A 26,510-nucleotide genomic window follows, 5' to 3' on the forward strand; every position below is an offset into this window, starting at 1 on the left:
TCTTGTCTGTGCACAGGTCCTGACCCTCCCTTCTATCCTCCATCGTCCTTTGTGCATGCCCCTGCACCCTCCTTCTTGCCCATCATAGCCATTGTGCTGCCACTAACCCTCCCACTTGCCATGCATGGTCTTCTGTGCTGCCATGGCCCCTCCCACCTTCCCTGTGTGGTCAGTTAGCTGCCCCTGACCCCCTCCCACCTTCCCTCCATGGTCTGTGTGTATGCCATCACAGTCTCACTGTTGCTCTTCATGTTGTGTCTTGCTTCTAGTGCCCATCCTGCCTGACCTCCATGGCCATCTTGCTGCTCCTGCCCTGCCCCCTTGCCCCCAGCCCTCTGTTTACATGTGCAGACCCCTACTCCCTCCCTCCTGGCTTGTCTGTTCCATTGTAATGCCCCTGATCCGTCCCTCCTGCCCTTTATGGTCTGTTATGCTGCAGCCTTCTCTCCTGTCTGTCCATTATGGTCAGCTAGCTACCATTGCCTCTTGCCCCTCTGTTCTCTGTTGTCCATGTGCATGGTCCTGTCCCCTCCCTCTTGCTTTCTATGGATTGTTGTGCTGCACTCTCGTCCTGCGTGCACTGTGTGGTGTATTGTGCTGCTGCAAACCCTGATGCCTGCCCTGCAGGGTCAGTTTGGTGCACCTCTCCATGTCTCTCCTGTCCTCTGTTATCCAAGTCCATGTCCCTATCCCATTTCCTTCCATGATCCAATGTACCATACTTGCGAACATTTTGAACTTGGTAAGAGGGAGATTTTGAAAAAAAACTGGGGTATTGATTTTCCCCTTTGAGTTACATTGAAAAAGAGGATATTGTAGACAGGAGACAGATCAAATAAAGCCCATTTGAGCTTAAAAACATTGGACGTTTCCTGGCTGAATCGGGTCTGTTGGCATGTATGGTTGTACTACCATTGCCTCTTCCTTCTGCCCACAATGGTCTATTACATTGCCACAGCCTTGAAGGAGGGTAGATTTTGTATCACAGGGGGCCCCTGGCCCGTTCTGTCCACACCTGAAGTATGAGACCCTTGTCCTTGCCCTGCCAGCCGCATTTGTAGGCCGTATTAAATTGACCAGCGGGTCCTGTGTTGCTATATAATTATCCTGAGACATCCTTACCACTCAGCCAGCATAAAACCCCTGTGTAGGCCCTTCTGTTCAATATGTAGGCCTCTTTGTTAAATTGACCATAGCTCTGCAATTTTAGTGTATAGCAGTCTGAAGGCAGGTCTGCGAGGCCTTCTGCTCCAAACTGGTAGCCCCCACCCTACCCGAGTGCTCCGTGCTCGGTATCAAAGTTCAACATCCCCCTGAAGCTGTCGACATACAGTAGGCTGCATCCTGGACTGGTACTTGCTTCCTGGGCAGGTTTCCCGCTTTTAAGGAAGTGGCAACCGCAGAGCGTCAAGTTAGGAGAACTGAGGAGATTTTATACATGAATATATTGAATTCCTGTACAATACCCATTATTTTCTGCTTGCTCTATGGAACTTACGATAAGCGATTGGCCTGAGAGACTGACCTTTTCACCCAGTCCATTGTCAGCATTAAGTGGGTAAATGACGAAATGTCTGGTAAAATCTGCAGACGAAGCTTTTGGGTAGCATACGTAGGTAGATGTAGCGTGCAAAGGAGCCCACAAAATGATATAAAAAGGGAGCACCCACAGATATCGACGGACAACCTCGCCGTCTGTATGTAGGTTAACAGGCTGTGCAGGTTTTCCCCAAGAACTGGGAGCTCTTGTCTTCCTTTGCTTAAAATGTCTTGCTCTGCTTTGCTTGAAGTATCTTATTCTATTTTACCTATATGAAATGTCATGTTATGTTTAACCATTGTTCTCTTTACTTTTGCATTTAAAAGATGTTGTATTGTAATTGCAGGAATGCTTGCTCTAAGAGTAAATGTGAGTGTCCCTAGGTAACATTTTCCTTGGTGTAACTTGTTTCTCATGATGCATTTATAGATGTGTTTTCTCTCTCTCTCTGTCAGTAAATTAATTGAGATACAGAGAATATCATGACAGCTGTATGATTATCTGGATTCTGTATTTTGTACTTTATGTCTCTATTCTGCGGTTTCTTTGAAGTTGCATCTTCTCATTAAACTGCCATTGTATTCTGCCTCCAATTCCATGTCTCATATGTCTGTTTTCTTCATTTTTGGAGCAAGCGTTCCTAGGCACCCCGGCTCAAATTAAGGTGCCCCTTTTGTCCCTGACTCACTCTCCTGCTCAGTTCTGTGGTGGCTCCCGGGGCTCTGGGGACCGCCCCTAGCTTCCTTGACCCGTAATAGATCTTCCCTCCAACAGCCTCTCTTGCAAGTCCTGTATTGTTGGTTTGTTGCCCCTGCCCCCCTTTCCACTGCCCTCCGTAGTCTGTTGTGCTTCCACGGCCCTTCCTGCCTGCTCAGTGTGGTTAAATTGTTGCCTTTGCACCCTCCTACCTGCCATCAATTTTCAGAGTCCGTGCCCCTGGCCTCTGCCTCTCAACAGTATCCTAATGAACAACTAGATTGCTAACATTCTATATTTATTACAAAAGTGTGGAACGCCTGACATCATCTTGATGTAATCAAAACTGTAATACCTAGAGCATTCCTTTAGAAATTACATATATGAGAGGGTCTTATTGGCATCAAAATTATGGTTAGTGCTCTAAAAGACTAAAATAAGGACATATTTTCTGAGTTGTAAATAGCGACAAAGCACTTTTAAATTATTTGTTATCTTTATGTTTTTTTATCTAGTTGACAACTTGATTAAATGTTGCACTTAGGGGAGAGGATGTGGTGTTACTTCCAGAACTGCAGACTTTGCAACTGGGGAACCAGGTTGAAGTTTCTGCTTCAGCTCGACATTCTGTGATTCTGGTCAAATCACTTAGTCTCCCCATGTCTACAACCAAAATGAATTTGTTCTTGTGTGATGTAACCAATGCTCATGTAAAGCACTCCAATACCTGACAAGTCTGCACTATATAACACTGCAAAAACACAAAATAATAAGTGTTTTGCACACTTCTGTCATTGGGCTATATTTGGGCTATATCTGGGTGATTTTGGGCTACATTTGGGCTCTTTTGTCTCCGGTGGCCATCTTGGGAGATTTATTTGTTATGAAGTTTCCTAATTTCCTCATGTACTGCAGTCTCCTCAGTCGGAAATGCTTTCAGTTTTTTACTTTGATTCCATCATGAAGGTATTCAGATATGTCACACATCTGCCATGAATTCTGAATGTTAGCACTCTAGTTGCTCATTAGATCACTGTAGTAAAACTACTGTTCACCATGGAAGTCTGCTCCTGGTATTAAAAGTGCATGTTTCAGTCTGCATGTCAGAATTTTGTTAATGAAATAGAAGAGGATTTGAGAAGTCACTCAAAATGTGCCCTCATTTTCTTTCTTCAGCATTAATCATAATTTCTATGGCAAAATGAACCCCCTCATTGTGTTCCTTTTTAAATTAAATGTTTTAAGTGTTACCAGTTTATTCCAATCAAGATGGCTTCAGGTGTGCCATACTTTTGTCATAATGAAGACAGTAAGTGCTCTAGTTGTTTTTAAGAACATTCTTGGACATTCTGTCATTGGGCTATACTTGGGCTACATCTGGGTGATATTTGGGCTACATTTGGGCTCTTTTGTCTCTGGTGGCCATCTTGGGAGACTTATTTGTTATGAAGTTTCCTAATTTCCTCATTTACTGCAGTCTCCTCAGTAGGAAATACTTTCAGTTTTTTACTTTGATTCCATCAAGAAGGCATTCAAATGTGTCACACATTTGCCATAAAATCAGAATGTTAGCACTCTTTTTGCTCATTAGATCACTGTAGTAAAGCTACTGCTCACCAGGGAAAACTGCTGCTGGTATTGAAAGTGCATGTTTCAGTCTGCATGCCAGGATTTGAGAAGTCACTCAAAATGTGCCCTAACTTTTTCTTTCTGCAGCACTAATCATACTTTTTATGGAAAAATGAACCCCCTCATTTTGTTCCTTTTTAAATTAAATGTTTTAAGAGTTACCACTTTAATCCAAGCAAGATGGCTTCAGGTGTGCCATACATTTATCATAAGTAGGACGGTTAGCGCTCTAGTAGTTCTTTGGAACACTCTGGAAAGCTGCAGTAGAACACAAAGGAATCAACTGACAGTCTCTGCCCTTGTTGGATGTACATGTTTTACTGAGAATGTCAGACTTCATTCTCACATGACTGAGAAAGATAATGTGAATTTACAGAAAATAAGCTCTCAGTTTAGCTTATAGATCACCTTCCAAACCTCTGTGGTAAAAGCATGAGAAAATATTTTTCTCTTAATCATGATATCCCAGCAGAAGGCTTTTTCATATGGTGAAATCACCTTAGAACATACCACAATTCCTAAAATGAGTATGGTACCATCAACAAATGATTTATAATGTAACTAAAGTCTTAAAATCTTCTATTAACTGCAATGCTTTTTAATGAGGTGCTATCATGTATATTGGTCCCAAGATGGCTGCCAACACTTCTTGGATGAAGTGCTGACAGCCAATCAGATCTCAGGATGAGATGTGTGGTTAGGCTCCGCCCACATATATATATTGATTTAAATGCTATTTTCTCAGGAACTACTGAACAGATTTACACCAGACCTACAAAAGGCACTTCCTTGACCTGAGGACTACCTCTCTGCCAAATTTCAAGTAACTCTGTTCAGCCGTTCTGGCTGTAGCTGTGTCTAAAGGTCCTATGGAAAAATGCATGGGAAAAACGCGTTTTGGGACCCCCCTTTTTTCTCAGCCCCCGCTTGACGAATCCCCCAGAGACTTTCAGGGTAGGAGCGGAGCGTAGCGCCCCACCTATTTTGAAAATTTCGCGAGGATTCATCGACCGGCGCCAAAGTTATTCCAAATAGAATGTTGCGGATTTCCTATGGAAACAGGGTCCTAACTATAACTATCTACTGGCGACCGCCAGTAGATAATATGTATATATATATATGTATTTTCTATATGCTCTGGGATCCCGCACATGGGCGGGGATTATTCATAGATTATGACTATTGATGAGTATCCCCTGGATGAGAATCATAGTTTTAGCGTTGGCTATACTACTGTTGCTGGCAGCTTCTAGCTTCAGTTCAAAGGAAATTAGTATAATTAGTTTGTGCAGGTTATCCTTCAGCTAAAGGACAAGACAAATCAATAACATAGGTTACACAGCAAGGCAAAGTTGATGACAACATTTGTTCACTAAATGTGTACTTGCATACTTTCCACTGAAATCTGCTATCATGTTCTCTTTAATATCTGTATTATTTCGGAACATACCTTCTTTCTAGTAGCAGTCTGGCTTCCAATCGCATTCTTTGCATCATTAGGCTCATATGTTACCTCATCCACCACTTTCACCTACAGAAAACCATTCAAAACAATTCAAGTTTTTAAACTATACTGATCACGTTATGCATGTACAGAGGCCAACATATATTATTTCATTAACACTTCACTGAACAATTTCGCTTGGGCCTCATATACAAAGTGTTTTTGCTTTCGCAAACCCTCTGATTCGGTATATCAGAGGGTTTGCGAACACTTTTTGACATGTACTAAGCCCATTTCACCTTTTGGAAAAGAATTCAGAAAGAATTCCAGAAGGAATACTGAAACTCATTGCTCCATGTATTTAATAAGGCGCACTTTACCCACTTGCCTACAGTAGTAGTGACTGTTTTTTCCTTTTGTTAGTTTCTGCATAACTTACTAATAAAGAGCTACTCAACGGAAAAGATTCAGGGCCAGAAAATCGGCGCATTTGCGACTGCAAAAAAAAGGGTGGTCGTAGGTACAAACGCTATTTTGCCAGTCAGTGACTAGCAAAACAGTGTTTGCGAGTGGCTATTAGGAAGGGGCGTGCCAAGGGCTTCCCCTCCTAATAGCGAGTCAGAATGGTATGTACCATTGTTTTGCAAAACACTTGCAGTTTACCACCTATTTCAAGTAGGTTGTAAGCCACTTGCAAATAGGAATGGGTCCCCAGGTGACCAGTTCCCCTTTGTTAATGGATGCAAAAACATTTTTTAAGAGCAGGCAGTGGTCCCACTGACCAATGACTACTCTTAAAAAATGAAACAGAAGCGTTTCATTTTTCTTTTTAAAATATCTATCCCTGCGAGTGCTGGCCATTCCCAATGGGTTGCAAATTGCGACCTTCCTCATGAATATAGATGAGGCAGGTTATTTGCAACCCCATTATTAATGGCAAACAGTGTCTGAGACACTGTTGCACATTCCATTTTGGGAGTCGCAAATTACGAGTCCCAATACATTGCAATTTGCGAATCGCAAAATAGAAGGGTTGTACATCTGGCTCTCAGTCCTTTGGAGATAAATTAAAACTGATCTTTTGACATGCAAAATGAGTAGTTTCTGTTCTTCATCAGAGGAGAGTTACGAGAGAAAACAGAAGAATGATTTGCTGTTGTAAATGAAACTTTGAATTTACTTTTGGAGTGAATTCAGGACCAGATATACAATTATCATCTGGAAAATCTTAAAATATGGCGGATCTTCACATAAGGCTCCTATTTCCCACAAACGTCTGTGACACTGTTGGCCACAAAATGTATCAGAGTAAACCAGAGTCTGACTTCTTAAACAAAATGGGGCATCAGTTAGACTTTCTCTTACCTTCGTCACTACACTAGGAAGAACACGAACAAGAGGAAACGCATACAGAAGGCGTGGAGGCCAGAAAACAGTTACAACATTTACAACATGTTACTTTCTTCACACCCCTCCTCATGCAAATTATTATTTGAAACATTTTCAGCTGAAGATGGATGAAAATGGAAGTAGGTATGGTTCTACTCAGATGATCTACTACTTTATGAGACCCCAATTCTTGAGTTGCTGTTAGATAAACTAAATGCTCCTCTTCCCAAATTCCAATAGACTGGGCTAGAGCTGCCAACTTTGGAGATTTTGTTATCATAGTCTTGAAGTATAGCTTTTTGCTACATGATTTTACGTTTAGCCTGTGAGTGCTTTCTTTGGAATATTTGGAAGAAACTCTACAGGGCATGAACAACTGCAATCAGTTTTCTGCAGCTGACTGATTCACTTCTGGCTGGGACCATTTCCCATGAATTCTGAGGGTTCACAATGTTGCTCCCGTCCAATTACACTGGCGTCCGTAGTAATAAGTTTTGGGATTGTTGGGTCTATTGACACCCTTTGACACATTCTTGTTTGAACTGGTGCTATATTGGAATGTGATCCTCCATGGACTGATTATAAGGATTCCAATATTTTAACAGGTTTTGAGCAAGCATTTTTAGATGTGGTTTCACCCAATTCAGAACTGCTGAAACAGCACCTGTGTATCGTTGAACTATCAAAATTGCTTTTGCACAGTATTAACATAGAAGAAAATGAATCTTGTCTTGCAGATTTTAAATTCTCTTCCTTGGAAGAAATACTCTTCAAGTGTCCATTTGAAATAGCACTCTTATTGATATTCCGATGTTGTCATGTTAAGGGTATATTCAAACTTTTCTGGCATACCAAGGAAGTGTGTTCTTCTGCTCTTGGAGCAGAAATCAATAAGAAATCAAGATAAGGGAAACCTTAAACACCCATTAATGGCATATGGGCAATGACCAGAACATATACCATCATGAAGACTCTCGAAGCACTGGTTGTTCCAAGTGAAAGGGCTTTGAACTTCATTATGTTCTCGAACCAAATAAAACCTGAGGAACTTACTTGAATCCTTGTGATTGGGAAAATATGCATCCTGAAGGTCTTTAGAAGTGAGAACATCTCCTTTCATTAAAAGAGGCACTATGTGAGGCGTTGCTTAACATGATGGCCGCGTAGGAGCGATCTTCCAGAGTTTTCCAGGCCTCATTCATTCCTGGAATTAAAAAAGGGAAGAGATGACTTCCAAGGTCGACAGTATCTACGCACGCAGGACAAGATGGTGGCTCCTCCTTGGGGGAAGAGCACGGGCAAGTGCAACACCTTGGTGGCCTGTGCCGCGTCTTCAGGAGGCCTGTTGTGACACATTACTGAGATCGCCTCTTTTTTTCCTCTTTTTGTCTTTTCCACTGGAATGCTGTCCCTGCGGGGATTGGAGCAGTGGAGCAGCACAGGATTGCAGATAAAAAGCTGTGAGTGCATAGCTCTAAGGACAGTGCAATGCCCTAACAGAATAAGCAACCCTCATGCCTACGCGCAGACAATTAATGGGACAGAGGGGGTGAAGTGTAGGGGACGGTGAGCTCAGGGACATCATGACAACTATAGCAATATCCGAGTATGGGCGCATCTGTGTCTGACTCACTCCCTTACAACTTTCATGAACTACCACCAAGAACAATGAATCGGTCCTCAGCAGAAATTCTTGGATCTCTGACACTACGAAAATGAACATTTCTGAGATGGGAGTGCCACATTTGAACAGATGTTAATGGCCACAAGTCACCTTTTAAGATACCGTTCTTGCGTAATAAACCTGACTGTAAGCCAAGGTAGGAAGCGTCTAGCCTGTAGAGCTACATGCAAAAGGTGCCTAAAATACATGCCCTATCCTTACAATATTGAAAACAACTCTAAGCACTTTGGAGCTTTCTATAGCATATGCTGCCAATAAACGGTTAAAAAAGAAGGTCTACAGTTTCTTTCTGTCCCCACCTGCAACAAATACACTAACAGGACTCACAATTCCATCAGGCGCCGCACCATCCACCCTAACCATGGCTTTCACTAAGAAGGATACACTTACTTCTCTGCACACTTTAAAAAAAAAGCTCAGGGAAACACTTAAAGGAGATATGCAAATGAGCATTGCATATTTAAAAGCCAACTTCAGTGGCAAGTTAGCTTCCCTCAGACATGATGTTAAACCAGGTATTGGACCAAGATGCAAACATGGAAGACCTGCAGGAGGACAATAGCATGGTACAGGTGGAGTTAGACACCATGAAAATACAACTGGACCAGGCACATTAAAATGTGAAGATCTAGAAAACAGATCACAATGCAATAATCTTGAGTGTGGCCCACCAACTGGGCTTCCCACACAAGGGGGATGTGCTGTTTTAACTCAGAGTTTCAAGACAAAAGAGAAAAACCTCAATGCCTCCAGTAGACTAGATGAACAAGTTACTTATCTTTGGTAACGCCTTATTTGGTAGAGACTCTATCTAGCTGAGGATTCCTTAGCTTAGGATATTTCCTAGGCGTCAGACTGGATCCGTAAACATTTGTTGAGCATTACCCATATGTGGCAGTAGATGGCGTCATTCAACACCATGTGGCGTCTTCTGTGTCAGTAGTGAAATGTGTAGTGCCTATATAGGTGTTATCCCAGAGCGCTGAGGTCTGCGTCTTTCGTGACTTTCCACACCTGAAGCGCAGAGCCACAAGGACCACTGACACTGGTGTGCGAAGCTAGGCTCCTTAAAGGGGTTAACCCTCAATACTTTAATCCGTTCATAGAGATGTGAGGGTAGGTAAGGAATCTTTGGAGTTATCATACAGTAAGTAACTTGTTCATCTGATAGAGTCTACTAGCCAAAGATTCCTTTGCTTAGAATAGATATTAAAGCATTACCTCCCTAGAGGTGGGGTTGCCATAGGATTAGACTAAAAAGTCCTGTAGGAGGGAACTGGCAAAATGACCATCACGCCAGACCTGACAGTCTAGGCAGTAGTGCTTCGTAAACGTTTGCCAGGAGCCCACATCACTACTTTACATATATCCACGACTGGAACTCCGTGGGATAATGCAGTGGTCGCAACTTTGGTTCTAGTAACTTTGAGCAGTAGTGGTATTGGTGGAAAGACAAACAGGAGGCCAAAGCTCAACTCGAGACAAAAAGAATCTCAGAGCGAGATTTGCCTTGGAAACTTCAGTGTGCCAAACTGCTGACATTGAGCATTCTCCACAGAAGGCGAACGGATCTAACTAAGGGTCTCCCCACTCTTAAAAGAGACCTTTCATCACCTCTGGATGGAGATGCCATTCGTGATTCACGAGTCAGAAACGGCTGGGTTAGTCCACTTCGGCAGTCAGAGAGCCCGCCAGGTGTTGAACCACCAGAGATATGCACTGGTGTTACAACCATGTCAAGAGATGCAAACTCATTCATAAAGAGTCCAAAGCCCTACCCTGCCCTGTTTATTGCAATACCACATGACGGTGGTGTTGCCAGTGAACACCTGTACCAGCCTTCTCAGGATTGAAGGAAGAAAGGCTTTGAATACAAACCGGATTTCCGGAAGCTCCAGCAGATTGATGTGGAACTCGGATTCAGCCAGAGACCAGAGTCCTCTTATCTCCACCTCTCCCAGAAGGCTCCCCCAGCCCAGGAGTGACACATCTGTAATTACAGTCAGCTCTGTTAGGGGAAGCGAGAAAGGCCTCCCGCTAACTCAATCACAATTTGTTAGCCGCCACTGCAGATCTTTTGCAGTTTCCTCCAAAATCTGGACCATGGTGGAGAGATTACCCTGATGCTGCGCCCACTGAAACTTCAGGACCAACCGCAGAGGCCACATATGCCAAACGGGCAAGTGTTACAAGCACGATGCAGGAGCCCATGACGCCCAACAATCTCAGGGTCATTCTTACCGAAATCCAGGATAGAGGCTGAAATATCGGTATCATAGCCTGAATATCCTGGACTCGCCACTCAGGAAGAGGCCCCAAAACTGCACTATGTCCAGAACAGTTCAGATGAAAGGAAGTGTCTGAGACGGAGTCAGCTGTGACGTTGGTACACCAAGTGCAGTAGGTCGCTCTAGTCTACTGGTGGGAGACAACTGCCTGTAGGGAGACCACCTCCATCAGCCAATCATTCAAGGTAGGGAAAGAATGACCTCCACAGATGTGCCGCAATGACTGCCATCACCTTGGTGAACACCCAAAGGCACTGGTAAGACAGAAGGGGAGCACGGAAAACTGAAGGCGCTCTTGGCCCACCGTAAAACCCGGGTAACATCAGTGTGCAGGCAGGAACGGGGATTTGGAAATATGTGTCCTGCAAGTCCAACACTACCATCCAGTCTCCCGAGTCAAGGGCAGACAGGACTTGCGTGAGCCTCTCGAATTTCTCCTTTTCCAGGAAAAAGTTGAGAAGGCGCAGGTCTAGAATATGATTAAGACCTCAGTCCTTCTTGTGCAGTAGGTAGTAGCAGGAAGAGCAACCACAACCTACTGCTGATGGCACCCTCTCTATCGCTCCTTCGGCCAACAGAACCAACATTTTCTGAGGGAGCATGTAGAGGTTTTTTCCAGTAGTCTGCCAATAAGTGGGCGGCATGGATGGAGGGGTGGGGAATAGATCCTTTGGATGAACTGCAAAACCCAACGGTCAGATGTCATTACCCTCCAGTGGTGGGGGTGTTGTCATATCCTGCCCCCCACTGAATGCCCATGATGGTCAGAGGGCAAACTAGAATGCTTTGGAGGCTGCTGGGTGAGGTAGACTGGCCCAACTTCTGGCTACTTGTCCCATATGGTCTGTGGCCACGAAAATATTATGAAACTAACTGGTGATGCCCCCTCTGTGGCCACAAAAGGGCTAAAGGCAGACTGGGGTTGGCAAGGGACCATAGAAATGCCAAAGGACCCAGCTATAGCACTGCTGCCCTTAAAGCGCTCCAGCATGGAGCCCGGCTTCTCTATAAACAAACATATTATCCATCAGCGAGGCCTGGACCTCCCCGTGTCTGTCTAAAAGCCACCGACGATAAAAGCGTTCTGCCCAGAGAGTCTGTCGCTTCCAGCCCACATCTTATGGTGAGCTTAGCTGCATCCCTCCCATCAGTAATTGCTTCAGAGAGTATGGCTGATGCTGCCTCCAAGACAATGGGCAGGACTTGAGCAACTGAGTCCCAGATTGTATGAGTGTATCGGTCCGAGAGGCACAAGGTGTTCACTGACCGCAGTGCCAGGCTGGCAGAAGAGAACATCCTCTTCTTGAAGGTATCCAGACTTTAAGATTCCCTGTCCGGTGTAGTGGTAGGGAATGTGCCTGGGTTGATTCTGGAGGTGGAGGCGTGATAACAAAGTTCTCCGGGGTGGGGTACTGGGTGAGGAAACTGGGGTAGCTGGGACAGGACGATGGTGGCGGGCAATCGTCCTATGCACTTTGACTCAGATTAGGCCCTGAGTAGGACGTCGATACGGGCTTCATCCAATGGTCTGTGGAGGCAATTCCCGACTGAAGCACCACCGTCAAGACATTTGTCTCAACTGCCACTGAGGGCAGCGTAAGGTCCAAGACCTCAGCCATCCTCCACACCCCCATTGCATTTTTTTAATGTAAATTCCACACAAAAACAAACACATTTTTTTAAACACAATTTTTATCTTCCCCCATCTTTTCCCCCCCCTTAAACCCCTCACCCTCCTACCCCATGCCCCCTCCCTTCCCCCCACAATGAAGTTACATACATATGGAAAAAAAAGACACAGGTAAAAAATTGTCTATGGCCCAATTATATAAAAAGCGCTAAGAAAAGTAGATACAAATGAATTTCATACAGTACATTCTATAAAGTGCATGTGCAGATCGGAAAAGATTCATCAGAGATCAGCCTCAGATCAAAATAATTGCAAAAACAACAATTGATGGACAGAATGCAGAACAATGTCATACATTCACCCCAGTACAGAGATCTGGGCCTAAATCCATCGTTTTTTTGCTCACCATGCCATTCCAGTTTGAACCCAGCCATATGTAAATCAGTCTTGACCCTGTGCCCCATGGGAACAGTCCAGCCCGAACTGCCAAGCCAGGTCCTCCCTGGACTGGAAACAAGCATCCTAGGACCGGTTTCGGGCTTTTAGCCCTCGTCAGCCAGGATAGCCTGATTCCAGTGGCATGGAGAGCAAGGGACTCACGTCTGAGCATACCCTTCCCACTCGGGGTGACAAATGCAAAAACAACAATTGATGGACAGAATGCAGAACAATGTCATACATTCACCCCAGTACAGAGATCTGGGCCTAAATCCATCGTTTTTTTGCTCACCATGCCATTCCAGTTTGAACCCAGCCATATGCAAATCAGTCTTGACCCTGTGCCCCATGGGAACAGTCCAGCCCGAACTGCCAAGCCAGGTCCTCCCTGGACTGGAAACAAGCATCCTAGGACCGGTTTCGGGCTTTCAGCCCTCGTCAGCCAGGATAGCCTGATTCCAGTGGCATGGAGAGCAAGGGACTCACGTCTGAGCATACCCTTCCCACTCGGGGTGACAAATGCAAAAACAACAATTGATGGACAGAATGCAGAACAATGTCATACATTCACCCCAGTACAGAGATCTGGGCCTAAATCCATCGTTTTTTTGCTCACCATGCCATTCCAGTTTGAACCCAGCCATATGCAAATCAGTCTTGACCCTGTGCCCCATGGGAACAGTCCAGCCCGAACTGCCAAGCCAGGTCCTCCCTGGACTGGAAACAAGCATCCTAGGACCGGTTTCGGGCTTTCAGCCCTCGTCAGCCAGGATAGCCTGATTCCAGTGGCATGGAGAGCAAGGGACTCACGTCTGAGCATACCCTTCCCACTCGGGGTGACAAATGCAAAAACAACAATTGATGGACAGAATGCAGAACAATGTCATACATTCACCCCAGTACAGAGATCTGGGCCTAAATCCATCGTTTTTTTGCTCACCATGCCATTCCAGTTTGAACCCAGCCATATGCAAATCAGTCTTGACCCTGTGCCCCATGGGAACAGTCCAGCCCGAACTGCCAAGCCAGGTCCTCCCTGGACTGGAAACAAGCATCCTAGGACCGGTTTCGGGCTTTCAGCCCTCGTCAGCCAGGATAGCCTGATTCCAGTGGCATGGAGAGCAAGGGACTCACGTCTGAGCATACCCTTCCCACTCGGGGTGACAAATGCAAAAACAACAATTGATGGACAGAATGCAGAACAATGTCATACATTCACCCCAGTACAGAGATCTGGGCCTAAATCCACCGTTTTTTTGCTCACCATGCCATTCCAGTTTGAACCCAGCCATATGCAAATCAGTCTTGACCCTGTGCCCCATGGGAACAGTCCAGCCCGAACTGCCAAGCCAGGTCCTCCCTGGACTGGAAACAAGCATCCTAGGACCGGTTTCGGGCTTTCAGCCCTCGTCAGCCAGGATAGCCTGATTCCAGTGGCATGGAGAGCAAGGGACTCACGTCTGAGCATACCCTTCCCACTCGGGGTGACAAATGCAAAAACAACAATTGATGGACAGAATGCAGAACAATGTCATACATTCACCCCAGTACAGAGATCTAGGCCTAAATCCATCGTTTTTTTGCTCACCATGCCATTCCAGTTTGAACCCAGCCATATGCAAATCAGTCTTGACCCTGTGCCCCATGGGAACAGTCCAGCCCGAACTGCCAAGCCAGGTCCTCCCTGGACTGGAAACAAGCATCCTAGGACCGGTTTCGGGCTTTCAGCCCTCGTCAGCCAGGATAGCCTGATTCCAGTGGCATGGAGAGCAAGGGACTCACGTCTGAGCATACCCTTCCCACTCGGGGTGACAAATGCAAAAACAACAATTGATGGACAGAATGCAGAACAATGTCATACATTCACCCCAGTACAGAGATCTGGGCCTAAATCCATCGTTTTTTTGCTCACCATGCCATTCCAGTTTGAACCCAGCCATATGCAAATCAGTCTTGACCCTGTGCCCCATGGGAACAGTCCAGCCCGAACTGCCAAGCCAGGTCCTCCCTGGACTGGAAACAAGCATCCTAGGACCGGTTTCGGGCTTTCAGCCCTCGTCAGCCAGGATAGCCTGATTCCAGTGGCATGGAGAGCAAGGGACTCACGTCTGAGCATACCCTTCTCACTCGGGGTGACAAATGCAAAAACAACAATTGATGGACAGAATGCAGAACAATGTCATACATTCACCCCAGTACAGAGATCTGGGCCTAAATCCATCGTTTTTTTGCTCACCATGCCATTCCAGTTTGAACCCAGCCATATGCAAATCAGTCTTGACCCTGTGCCCCATGGGAACAGTCCAGCCCGAACTGCCAAGCCAGGTCCTCCCTGGACTGGAAACAAGCATCCTAGGACCGGTTTCGGGCTTTCAGCCCTCGTCAGCCAGGATAGCCTGATTCCAGTGGCATGGAGAGCAAGGGACTCACGTCTGAGCATACCCTTCCCACTCGGGGTGACAAATGCAAAAACAACAATTGATGGACAGAATGCAGAACAATGTCATACATTCACCCCAGTACAGAGATCTGGGCCTAAATCCATCGTTTTTTTGCTCACCATGCCATTCCAGTTTGAACCCAGCCATATGCAAATCAGTCTTGACCCTGTGCCCCATGGGAACAGTCCAGCCCGAACTGCCAAGCCAGGTCCTCCCTGGACTGGAAACAAGCATCCTAGGACCGGTTTCGGGCTTTCAGCCCTCGTCAGCCAGGATAGCCTGATTCCAGTGGCATGGAGAGCAAGGGACTCACGTCTGAGCATACCCTTCCCACTCGGGGTGACAAATGCAAAAACAACAATTGATGGACAGAATGCAGAACAATGTCATACATTCACCCCAGTACAGAGATCTGGGCCTAAATCCATCGTTTTTTTGCTCACCATGCCATTCCAGTTTGAACCCAGCCATATGCAAATCAGTCTTGACCCTGTGCCCCATGGGAACAGTCCAGCCCGAACTGCCAAGCCAGGTCCTCCCTGGACTGGAAACAAGCATCCTAGGACCGGTTTCGGGCTTTCAGCCCTCGTCAGCCAGGATAGCCTGATTCCAGTGGCATGGAGAGCAAGGGACTCACGTCTGAGCATACCCTTCCCACTCGGGGTGACAAATGCAAAAACAACAATTGATGGACAGAATGCAGAACAATGTCATACATTCACCCCAGTACAGAGATCTGGGCCTAAATCCATCGTTTTTTTGCTCACCATGCCATTCCAGTTTGAACCCAGCCATATGCAAATCAGTCTTGACCCTGTGCCCCATGGGAACAGTCCAGCCCGAACTGCCAAGCCAGGTCCTCCCTGGACTGGAAACAAGCATCCTAGGACCGGTTTCGGGCTTTCAGCCCTCGTCAGCCAGGATAGCCTGATTCCAGTGGCATGGAGAGCAAGGGACTCACGTCTGAGCATACCCTTCCCACTCGGGGTGACAAATGCAAAAACAACAATTGATGGACAGAATGCAGAACAATGTCATACATTCACCCCAGTACAGAGATCTGGGCCTAAATCCATCGTTTTTTTGCTCACCATGCCATTCCAGTTTGAACCCAGCCATATGCAAATCAGTCTTGACCCTGTGCCCCATGGGAACAGTCCAGCCCGAACTGCCAAGCCAGGTCCTCCCTGGACTGGAAACAAGCATCCTAGGACCGGTTTCGGGCTTTCAGCCCTCGTCAGCCAGGATAGCCTGATTCCAGTGGCATGGAGAGCAAGGGACTCACGTCTGAGCATACCCTTCCCACTCGGGGTGACAAATGCAAAAACAACAATTGATGGACAGAATGCAGAACAATGTCATACATTCACCCCAGTACAGAGATCTGGGCCTAAATCCATCGTTTTGGGCATTCCCAGACGTGGGACCCGTGCTCACTACGCCACTGGAGTCAAGCTATCCTGGCTGATGACGGCTGATAGCCAGAAACCGGTCCTAGGATGCTTGATTCCGGTCCAGGGAAGACATGGCTTGGCAGTTCGGGCTGGACTGTTCCCATGAGGCACAGGGTCAAGACTGATTTGCATATGGCCATGTCTAAACTGGGGTGGTGTAGTGGGCAAAAGAACGATGGATTTAACCCAGATCTCTTGACTGGGGGAGAATGTTTGCATTGTCAGCATTCCGTCCATCATTTGTTTGTTGTAACGCTTTTCGCCCTAAGTGGGATGGGTATTCCCAGACGTGGGACCCGTGCTCACTACGCCACTGGAGTCAAGCTATCCTGGCTGATGACGGCTGATAGCCAGAAACTGGTCCTAGGATGCTTGATTCCGGTCCAGGGAAGACATGGCTTGGCAGTTCGGGCTGGACTGTTCCCAAGAGGCACAGGGTCAAGACTGATTTGCATATGGCCATGTCTAAACTGGGGTGGTGTAGTGGGCAAAAGAACGATGGATTTAACCCAGATCTCTTGACTGGGGGAGAATGTGTGCATTGTCAGCATTCCGTCCATCATTTGTTTGTTGTAACGCTTTTCGCCCTAAGTGGGATGGGTATTCCCAGACGTGGGACCCGTGCTCACTACGCCACTGGAGTCAAGCTATCCTGGCTGATGACGGCTGATAGCCAGAAACCGGTCCTAGGATGCTTGATTCCGGTCCAGGGAAGACATGGCTTGGCAGTTCGGGCTGGACTGTTCCCATGAGGCACAGGGTCAAGACTGATTTGCATATGGCCATGTCTAAACTGGGGTGGTGTAGTGGGCAAAAGAACGATGGATTTAACCCAGATCTCTTGACTGGGGGAGAATGTTTGCATTGTCAGCATTCCGTCCATCATTTGTTTGTTGTAACGCTTTTCGCCCTAAGTGGGATGGGTATTCCCAGACGTGGGACCCGTGCTCACTACGCCACTGGAGTCAAGCTATCCTGGCTGATGACGGCTGATAGCCAGAAACTGGTCCTAGGATGCTTGATTCCGGTCCAGGGAAGACATGGCTTGGCAGTTCGGGCTGGACTGTTCCCAAGAGGCACAGGGTCAAGACTGATTTGCATATGGCCATGTCTAAACTGGGGTGGTGTAGTGGGCAAAAGAACGATGGATTTAACCCAGATCTCTTGACTGGGGGAGAATGTGTGCATTGTCAGCATTCCGTCCATCATTTGTTTGTTGTAACGCTTTTCGCCCTAAGTGGGATGGGTATTCCCAGACGTGGGACCCGTGCTCACTACGCCACTGGAGTCAAGCTATCCTGGCTGATGACGGCTAATAGCCAGAAACCGGTCCTAGGATGCTTGATTCCGGTCCAGGGAAGACATGGCTTGGCAGTTCGGGCTGGACTGTTCCCATGAGGCACAGGGTCAAGACTGATTTGCATATGGCCATGTCTAAACTGGGGTGGTGTAGTGGGCAAAAGAACGATGGATTTAACCCAGATCTCTTGACTGGGGGAGAATGTTTGCATTGTCAGCATTCCGTCCATCATTTGTTTGTTGTAACGCTTTTCGCCCTAAGTGGGATGGGTATTCCCAGACGTGGGACCCGTGCTCACTACGCCACTGGAGTCAAGCTATCCTGGCTGATGACGGCTGATAGCCAGAAACTGGTCCTAGGATGCTTGATTCCGGTCCAGGGAAGACATGGCTTGGCAGTTCGGGCTGGACTGTTCCCAAGAGGCACAGGGTCAAGACTGATTTGCATATGGCCATGTCTAAACTGGGGTGGTGTAGTGGGCAAAAGAACGATGGATTTCACCCAGATCTCTTGACTGGGGGAGAATGTGTGCATTGTCAGCATTCCGTCCATCATTTGTTTGTTGTAACGCTTTTCGCCCTAAGTGGGATGGGTATTCCCAGACGTGGGACCCGTGCTCACTACGCCACTGGAGTCAAGCTATCCTGGCTGATGACGGCTGATAGCCAGAAACCGGTCCTAGGATGCTTGATTCCGGTCCAGGGAAGACATGGCTTGGCAGTTCGGGCTGGACTGTTCCCATGAGGCACAGGGTCAAGACTGATTTGCATATGGCCATGTCTAAACTGGGGTGGTGTAGTGGGCAAAAGAACGATGGATTTAACCCAGATCTCTTGACTGGGGGAGAATGTTTGCATTGTCAGAATTCCGTCCATCATTTGTTTGTTGTAACGCTTTTCGCCCTAAGTGGGATGGGTATTCCCAGACGTGGGACCCGTGCTCACTACGCCACTGGAGTCAAGCTATCCTGGCTGATGACGGCTGATAGCCAGAAACCGGTCCTAGGATGCTTGATTCCGGTCCAGGGAAGACATGGCTTGGCAGTTCGGGCTGGACTGTTCCCATGAGGCACAGGGTCAAGACTGATTTGCATATGGCCATGTCTAAACTGGGGTGGTGTAGTGGGCAAAAGAACGATGGATTTAACCCAGATCTCTTGACTGGGGGAGAATGTTTGCATTGTCAGCATTCCGTCCATCATTTGTTTGTTGTAACGCTCAGATCAAAATAAGCCACATGGTATAAACGGAGAAGATAGTACATACCCGATTCTATACTTATTATGTGCAATCAGTCCCACTGCAATTATTACTTGTTTGATCAACCCAATTGGACAGCTGCTCCCATATTGTAAGGCCTTTTTTCCGTACCCTAGCACCTTTACGGGCATAGATGGGTTTTTCCAGATTATAAATGGACAACACACGGGCCAACCACTGCTGAAAAACGGGAGGATCTGGGTCCAGCCAGGCCGTGGACACGCAGAGTCTAAAAATAGGCATTGAGATACATATTAATTATTTTCCCTCATTAATACTCCCTCCCTCTTGGGTGCCCAATACAATTAAGGTTGGTGTCATTGCTACATTCAGTCGTAGTTAATCTCTATAAATTTCCCCATCTGGTTGATATGCGTTGTAAGAGACGCACAAGTTGCAAACATATGAACTATGTCTGCTTTGTAAAGGGCGCACCGTGGACAATAAGGATAAGTTACGTACCTGTTATCCTAGTTCTCTTCCAGGGGTATACTCATCAAAGTCATAAGCACTGAATACTCCCGTCCACGTGCGGGGACCCAGGAGCAATAACAAATTATTTACATATTCCTACATATATATATATCACGGAGCAGAAACGCGTAATGGCGACACTTTCAGTACTCGAACTGGGTCCGTGTCCGTATGTTTGGAAAAGGAGGTTTCCAGCGGGGTACACGCTATATATGTATACATATATCCACATATATAGGTAATATGCATATATATACATATGCAGCCTAAAAACATATTACTAGGCTCAAATATGCCACAATTGCATTGTAAATCTTTTTACATTTGAAATAATAAAGAAACATACACCTTGATATTTTCATGATACAGATAAAGAAAACTGCTTTCAGTTTGCTTTGAAAACACAGCCTTTATTTTCAAAGGTAAAAAGGCAACATCATAGAGGCAGATTAGCCTAGAGAGAGAGGCTGCATATAGAAACAGTTGGAAAAAACTTGCTTCGTGTTTTTAAGACCTCCAGGACCCCCAGGCTCCCATCATGCACCACAGGTGACAGTTAGGTCAGTTCTTTTGCATGGCATATAACAATGTAATCACAGCATGGGTAACAGATACATATTTATATCCATGGTATTTGTCCGGGGAGGAGGGAGGGTTGCTTATGACTTTGATGAGTATACCCCTGTGTCGTGTCTTGGACGCAAATGAGGACAGACACGAAGGATATTTATTCAGAGCATTATTCTTTACGTCTTGACGGTTCCCGGTCACTACTCTAACTGCCTCTTCCCTTGATCACTCCTCCTCTTCCCCTCACCCCAGGACTCCGCCCACCCAACTACTAGACTGCTCATAACATTACATCTCCCCCTTTGTTAACAAAACTTGTTTGCTTTGTTCATAGCTCTTCAATCAACCGTCTGGGCCGTTGAAGGTCTCTTCTTGGTCGCAGGAACATGCCTTCCGACACAGTCTCATCGTTCACGGGGGTGTCCCGTTTCTGATCTCTGGGAACCTGGCCGGGTCTCTCACTTCGTTCGGTCTCAGAAGCTGCAAGCCCCGGTGTGAGTGTCTCTCTCATGGTGGGAGTACATTTTTGAAAGTGAGACACATTTCGGGTGACACGTCTGTTATCAGATTCGGCAGTAAGCATGGTGCCTTTCTGGCGAGTGATTGTGAGTGGTTCCGCTCTGAATCGACAATCAGTTTTCTTGTTTTGTTCTTGTTTAACCACAACACAGTCCCCTTCATGAAAGGAAAAAGATCGGGCTCTTCTTCTACCATCCGCATAAGATTTAATTCTCGCTTTTCCGGCGCGATCAGTAGCCACTACTTCTCGATGGACTCGAACTGGTGACACTGGTCTTTGGGCACCTTCCCAAGTAGGTATCCGTGTTCGAATGGGACGCCCCAGCATGAGCGTAGCCGGGCATTTGCCTGTGGTCGCGTGTGGCGTTGTTCTATAGGCTCTTAGCACTTCATTAAGAGCTGTTTGCAAGTCTCTCTTGTCAATGGTGGCTTGCTGGAAAGTCTTTTTGAGCGTGGCCATGAACCTCTCGACAGTGCCATTAGCTTGGGGCCACAGGGGCGTGATTTTGCGATGCTGAAAGTTCATGTGCTTCACGAAGTCACTAAATTCATGTCCATTGAATGGGGGACCATTATCCGTTTTCAGTTCCTTGGGAACACCCCAGGCCGCAAATACTTCATCCAAGACTGCAATGGTGGCAGAGGCGCTGGTGGACGGCACAAACTGGGCGATGGGAAATCTGGAGTATTCGTCCACTATCACGAGGACATATTTGCCGGATTGCAGTGGTCCGTAAAAGTCCATGGCTAGTTCATGCCACACTCCTTGCGGTAGCGGGGTCATCTGCAGCGGGGCTGGAGGATCACCGTGGCTTACTAGTTGACACTGGGGACAGTCCCGCAAAGTGAGTTCCACCATTTGGTCGAGGAGTGGGAACCACACACGCTCTCTGAGAGCTCTTTTCGTCGCGACCACTCCCCGGTGGGCCTCATGAGCAAGGTTGATGATGCCTTGCCGTAATTGACTGGGGATGACAATCCTCTGATCTCTTAACAGCAGACCATCTGCGGTGACGGACAACTCTTCGCTCACATTCCTAAACGCCTGCATTTCCTGGCGTACCTGCCGATCACTCTCTTCCTCTGGACCCTCCTGTCTCCACCTGTTGATCTGCACTCGGCGTATCACCCTCTGCAACATCACATCTTGCCGGGTTGCCTGTTGAATAGCCTCCAAAGGAACTGCTGGTGGTCGAGCCTGGTCCACCACAAAGTGGATGTACTCCTCCGCGACAGACGAGCCAGATGTTTGAGATGCTCTTGGGTGTCGTGACATGTAGTCAGCTGGGTTGGCTGACTTTCCCGGCTTGTGGAAGATGGTATAGGTGTACTCTTGCAGGCGCAGGCCCCAGCGTTCGATTCGAGGTGGCATTTTGGCTCGGGGATTTCCAAAAATGGTGACAAGCGCCTGATGGTCAGTCACCATGGTGAAGTGCTTGCCGTATATGAAAACATGAAAGTACCTGGGTGGATCTTTCCCTTTCTCTCGACGATATTCCCCACACATTACTTCAAAATGGTTGCTCCGACCACACTTGCGGCACTGCTGGCCCATGGCTGGACACGCATCTGTATGTGGAAAATCAAATCCACACCTGTAACACTTCCTCGGACATTCCTGTTTCTTGTCTCGCCTTCCTGACTCGTGCCGCCAACGTCTGGAATACTGATGACGCGAAGGCGGTCGGGAATTTCGCGGTCGCTCTCTCGACCATCGGCGAGAGCTGCTGGCTTGTACCCGGTAGGCTTGCTCTCTCCTTTCACTGCGTCCTGCTTCCATTTTCTTGGCCTGTTCCTCTGCCTGATCATGCACCCGCGTCATCTCCTCGATTTCATCGAGATTGTGACTCTTCTTCAGCAGCTTCCTCCGGAGTGTCTCTGACTGGCAGCCATCAATGATGCGTAAGCGGATGGCGTCCTCTGTTGAAAATGTGTCGAAATTGCAGTAGCATGAAAGACGGCGTAACCTTGTTATGTATGTGCTCATCATTTCTTCCTTCTCCTGACGAGCCAGTTGGAACATATACCTTTCATAATCCACGTTTTTCTTGTGCAGAAATTTCTTGTTTAACGCCTCTCGGACTTTGGCGTAAGTCCCAGTGTCCGCCGCAGAGAGCTCTTTGATTATTTTACTGATGTCTTTTCCTACGAGATTGCGCAGTGCAATTAGTTGGTCTTCATTTTCTGTTACTTTGTTATGTTAGAATATTTTGTTAGAATATTTTTATAACGCGCAATAGTTACTCCGAAGAGTGTCCCAGCGCGAACCCAAGAGGGGGGAGAGCCAAGGTAGGAGCAAGAAAACACTTATGGAAACAGATGAGTTTTGAGGAGACGCTTGAAACAGCCTGGGTCCTGGGTATTTCGCAGGGGAAATGGCAGAGAATTCCATGCAGCGGCAGCTTTGACAGCAAGTGAGCTGCCCCCAATCCTAGACCGGGAGAAGCGTGGAACCCTTGCAAGTAAAAGAGCTGATGAGCGAAGGGTTCTGGTCGGCACATAGAAGGCAAACCGTCTCTGCAGATAAATAGGACCCAAGTTATGAAGGGCCTTATGGGCAATGACCAAAGCCTTGAACTTAACGCTCTCAATCAGGGGCAGCCAGTGCAAGGCCTGAAGATGAGAGCGGACACTGCACCTTCTAGTGATACCAAGAATGAGCCTAGCGGCCGCATTCTGGATCCCTTGAAGTTTGTTCAAGGAGTAGCCAGGCAGGCCAACATAGAGGGCATTGGCGTAGTCCAGGCGGGACAGAACCAAAGCCCGAACAACCGTTTCCTTCGCCGTTCTAGGAAGAAGTGGGAGAAAACTCCTAAGAGCCTTAAGAAGGCCAAAACAACCACCAGAGATCTTCTTCACCTGGACCGCGAAAGACAGATTGTCCTCGAACCACACTCCAAGATTTTTTACGGAGCTCCCCTTGGAAGAGGGGTGGGGGGGGGGAAAGGTCCGGGGGCCAAATCTTACATCTGAAGTCCGAGGGGAAATTACCATAGAGAAGAATCTCCGATTTGTCTTCATTGCATTTGAGTTGAGCCCTGGCAAGCCAAGCAAATACCGAGGACAAACACTTCTGTACAGGCAGCACAGAATCCTCCCCCTTGCACTTTGGACCCCTTAATGTAGTCCTTGAAGTCCTCAATCCAATCCTCCCACCTGGGACCCATACTCCCTCCGGCCAACAGCGTCATGGGTTCTGGGGGGCGCAGGTGTGATACTCCCATAAAGATGGGTTTGGCCTCATTTCGTACTGGCGAGCCGTGATTTGACATCTTGTTCCTTTCTTGCTCCTATGTGTACTTATTTGTTGTCTTGTTTTCTTCTTGCACTTACTTGTGCTTGTTTGATGAGGCACTCTTTCATTTGCCAATGCTTGTTACTCGCTTCTTATCTTGACTTGTGCTTCCCTAGTTATGCACGTGCTCTTCTTTCCGTAGAATTGTCTCCTGGAGCTAACTGGTGCCTGACTCTAAAATGGCCGCCCATTTACTTCATAGGAATGTCCTTCTGGGGTGCTTGACTCTAAGATGGCCGCCCGACTGGATCCCACGAGGCTTGACTGTCCTCGACTCTTTCCCACACTCAAGGCTTCGGCGAGGACTCACCCTCAGTCTTTTCTTTGGATTCTCACCACTCCACCATTCAGGTAGGCTCGGGATCCACTCCCGACTTCTTCTTCGGGCGCAAGTGCTGTTCCTCACGCATCGGGGTGAGATTCAATTACAGCGGGACAGCGCTCCTCTTCACAGCGCTTTCACAGTCTCCGCTTTTCCTCCAGCTTTTCCTGGCATCCGATCAGCACGGCAGGATTGGGGTTGGGCTCCCGATTCTTCTCTCAACCTCACACAGCCCTCAGTTCAATCGGGGCACGTTTTAGCATTTTGGCGCGAACAGCGCTCACTTTAAAATTCTCTTCTTCCGCGCTCGACCACGCTATCACCACAGGGCTCCACACGATCTGTACATCGCAGAGTGCAGACAATTACCGCTGGTCTTGTGCTGCAGACGGCAGTCACGTCGGGGCTCACGTGTCGCAACTGCGACCTCCTTTTCGTGATGCCCGGGGACCGAACACTGTTCCTTCTGGGTTCAGGGATAGCAGACTGCTCATCCCACCCTCGTCGCCAGCTGTCGTGTCTTGGACGCAAATGAGGACAGACACGAAGGATATTTATTCAGAGCTTTATTCTTTACGTCTTGACGGTTCCCGGTCCCTAGTCTAACTGCCTCTTCCCTTTATCACTCCTCCTCTTCCCCTCACCCCAGGACTCCGCCCACCCAACTACTAGACTGCTCATAACATTACACCCTGGAAGAGAACTAGCATTACAGGTAAGTAACTTATCCTTCTCTTCCAGGGGATACACATAAGCACTGAATAGAGTAGTAAGCCCATCCCCATACCCTGCGGATGAATACCAGCATATCATAACCTGCTAACAAAACATATTTTACCCAAACAAGTTTATCAAGGATGCTTGTTGTGAGAAAGTGGCTCTGAATATACTGTTCCTTAATAGGTACAGGGTGTACAGAGTCCACAGTCCCCAAGGGTTTGACAGAGGCTAAAGTTAGATATAACCTTACTCTCTAAAGTGGTAGCTTGGTCGAGCAGTAAGGCAGTATCAGAGGACAGTGTAAAGCATTTGTTGTACACACTCAGTCAGCAAATGGTCTCACACACTCAATAACTGAACTCTAGGCTAATGGTTTATATATAAAAAATATATGCTTGTTTTATTTTAGAACCAACACTTGGCATTAAAATATACTTTCTCAGAATGAGATGCTTTATATAAATACTTTTGCAATCTGCAATTGACTTTTGTAAACAGTTACAAGTGGATGCAATAGGCAACACTATTTTTAAACACAACAATGCATTGAGCTCAATGGAAATTTCAAGTTATTTGCAACAGATTACTTTTAGGATTACTTTTTGGAATTCCAGGACTGGATCCTAGATTCAGTCCTGGGTCAGTACTTAGAATCAAGTGATGAAAGTCGACTTAATTACTGTGATGATTTTTAAACATTATTTAGCTATTTTAAAAGTGGACACTTAGAAAATATTTCAAAGAAAACAGTCAATGATTCCCTATGGAAGAAAATTCAAGTTGCAGGTACAGTATGTTCTTGTTACTTTTGTAATCCAGTACTGGGCACCTAGACTCAGTACTGGGACCTTTATCCAAAACAGGTAAGTAATTACGTTTTCAGATATTATACGATTTTTAAAGAATATTTAAAGATTGCAGAAATTGACACTTGGAAGAAATTTCACAGAAAAACAGTCAATGATTTCCTATGGGAGAAAATTGGGTTACTGGTAAGTACAGTTGTAAGTATTTTTCAGAGTCAGTGCTGGGCACCAGGATCCAGCACTGGGAGCTCACTTAGGAGCAGGTGAGTATTTTCGTTTTCGTTACTCGGCTGATTAGTCCACACTTAGAAGAAATTTCAGGAAAAAGCCAGTCAATGTTACCCTATGAAGAAAATAGAGTTATCGGTTTAAAGGTAAGTACTCGACTGGCAGAGTTGAGGTTCTGAGCATGGACTCAGGGGTCCCCCAGGGTCAGGTAGGTACAGTTGGTTCACCCTCAGCGACTCTAGGGCGGCCGGGTGCAGAGAGAGTTAGGCCCAATGTTATCCTACGAGGGATAGGGGGGGCTTGGTTGGTGGCTGCTGACTAGCAAGCCACGCGGCTGTGGGAGCTGGGCTCCTGGTCACTTACTCAGGGCAAGTGGGGAAGTAG

General features: G+C 46.9%; 1 protein-coding gene across 5 annotated transcripts in view; it reads right to left on the reverse strand.

Moving 5' to 3' along the window:
• The window catches only part of LOC146835265 (HORMA domain-containing protein 1-like), a 1,528,718-nt gene that overhangs the window by 202,789 nt on the left and 1,299,419 nt on the right, over window positions 1–26,510 (reverse strand). For all 5 annotated transcript variants that reach the window (XM_085602855.1, XM_085602849.1, XM_085602848.1 and 2 more), the window contains one exon: window positions 5,316–5,396. In XM_085602855.1, the coding sequence (XP_085458981.1) occupies window positions 5,316–5,396 (81 nt within the window). The remainder of the gene's footprint in view (window positions 1–5,315; window positions 5,397–26,510) is intronic.

This window comes from Triturus cristatus, chromosome 4_2, assembly GCF_964204655.1.
Source record: "Triturus cristatus chromosome 4_2, aTriCri1.1, whole genome shotgun sequence".
NCBI classification, from domain to species: Eukaryota; Metazoa; Chordata; class Amphibia; order Caudata; family Salamandridae; genus Triturus; species Triturus cristatus.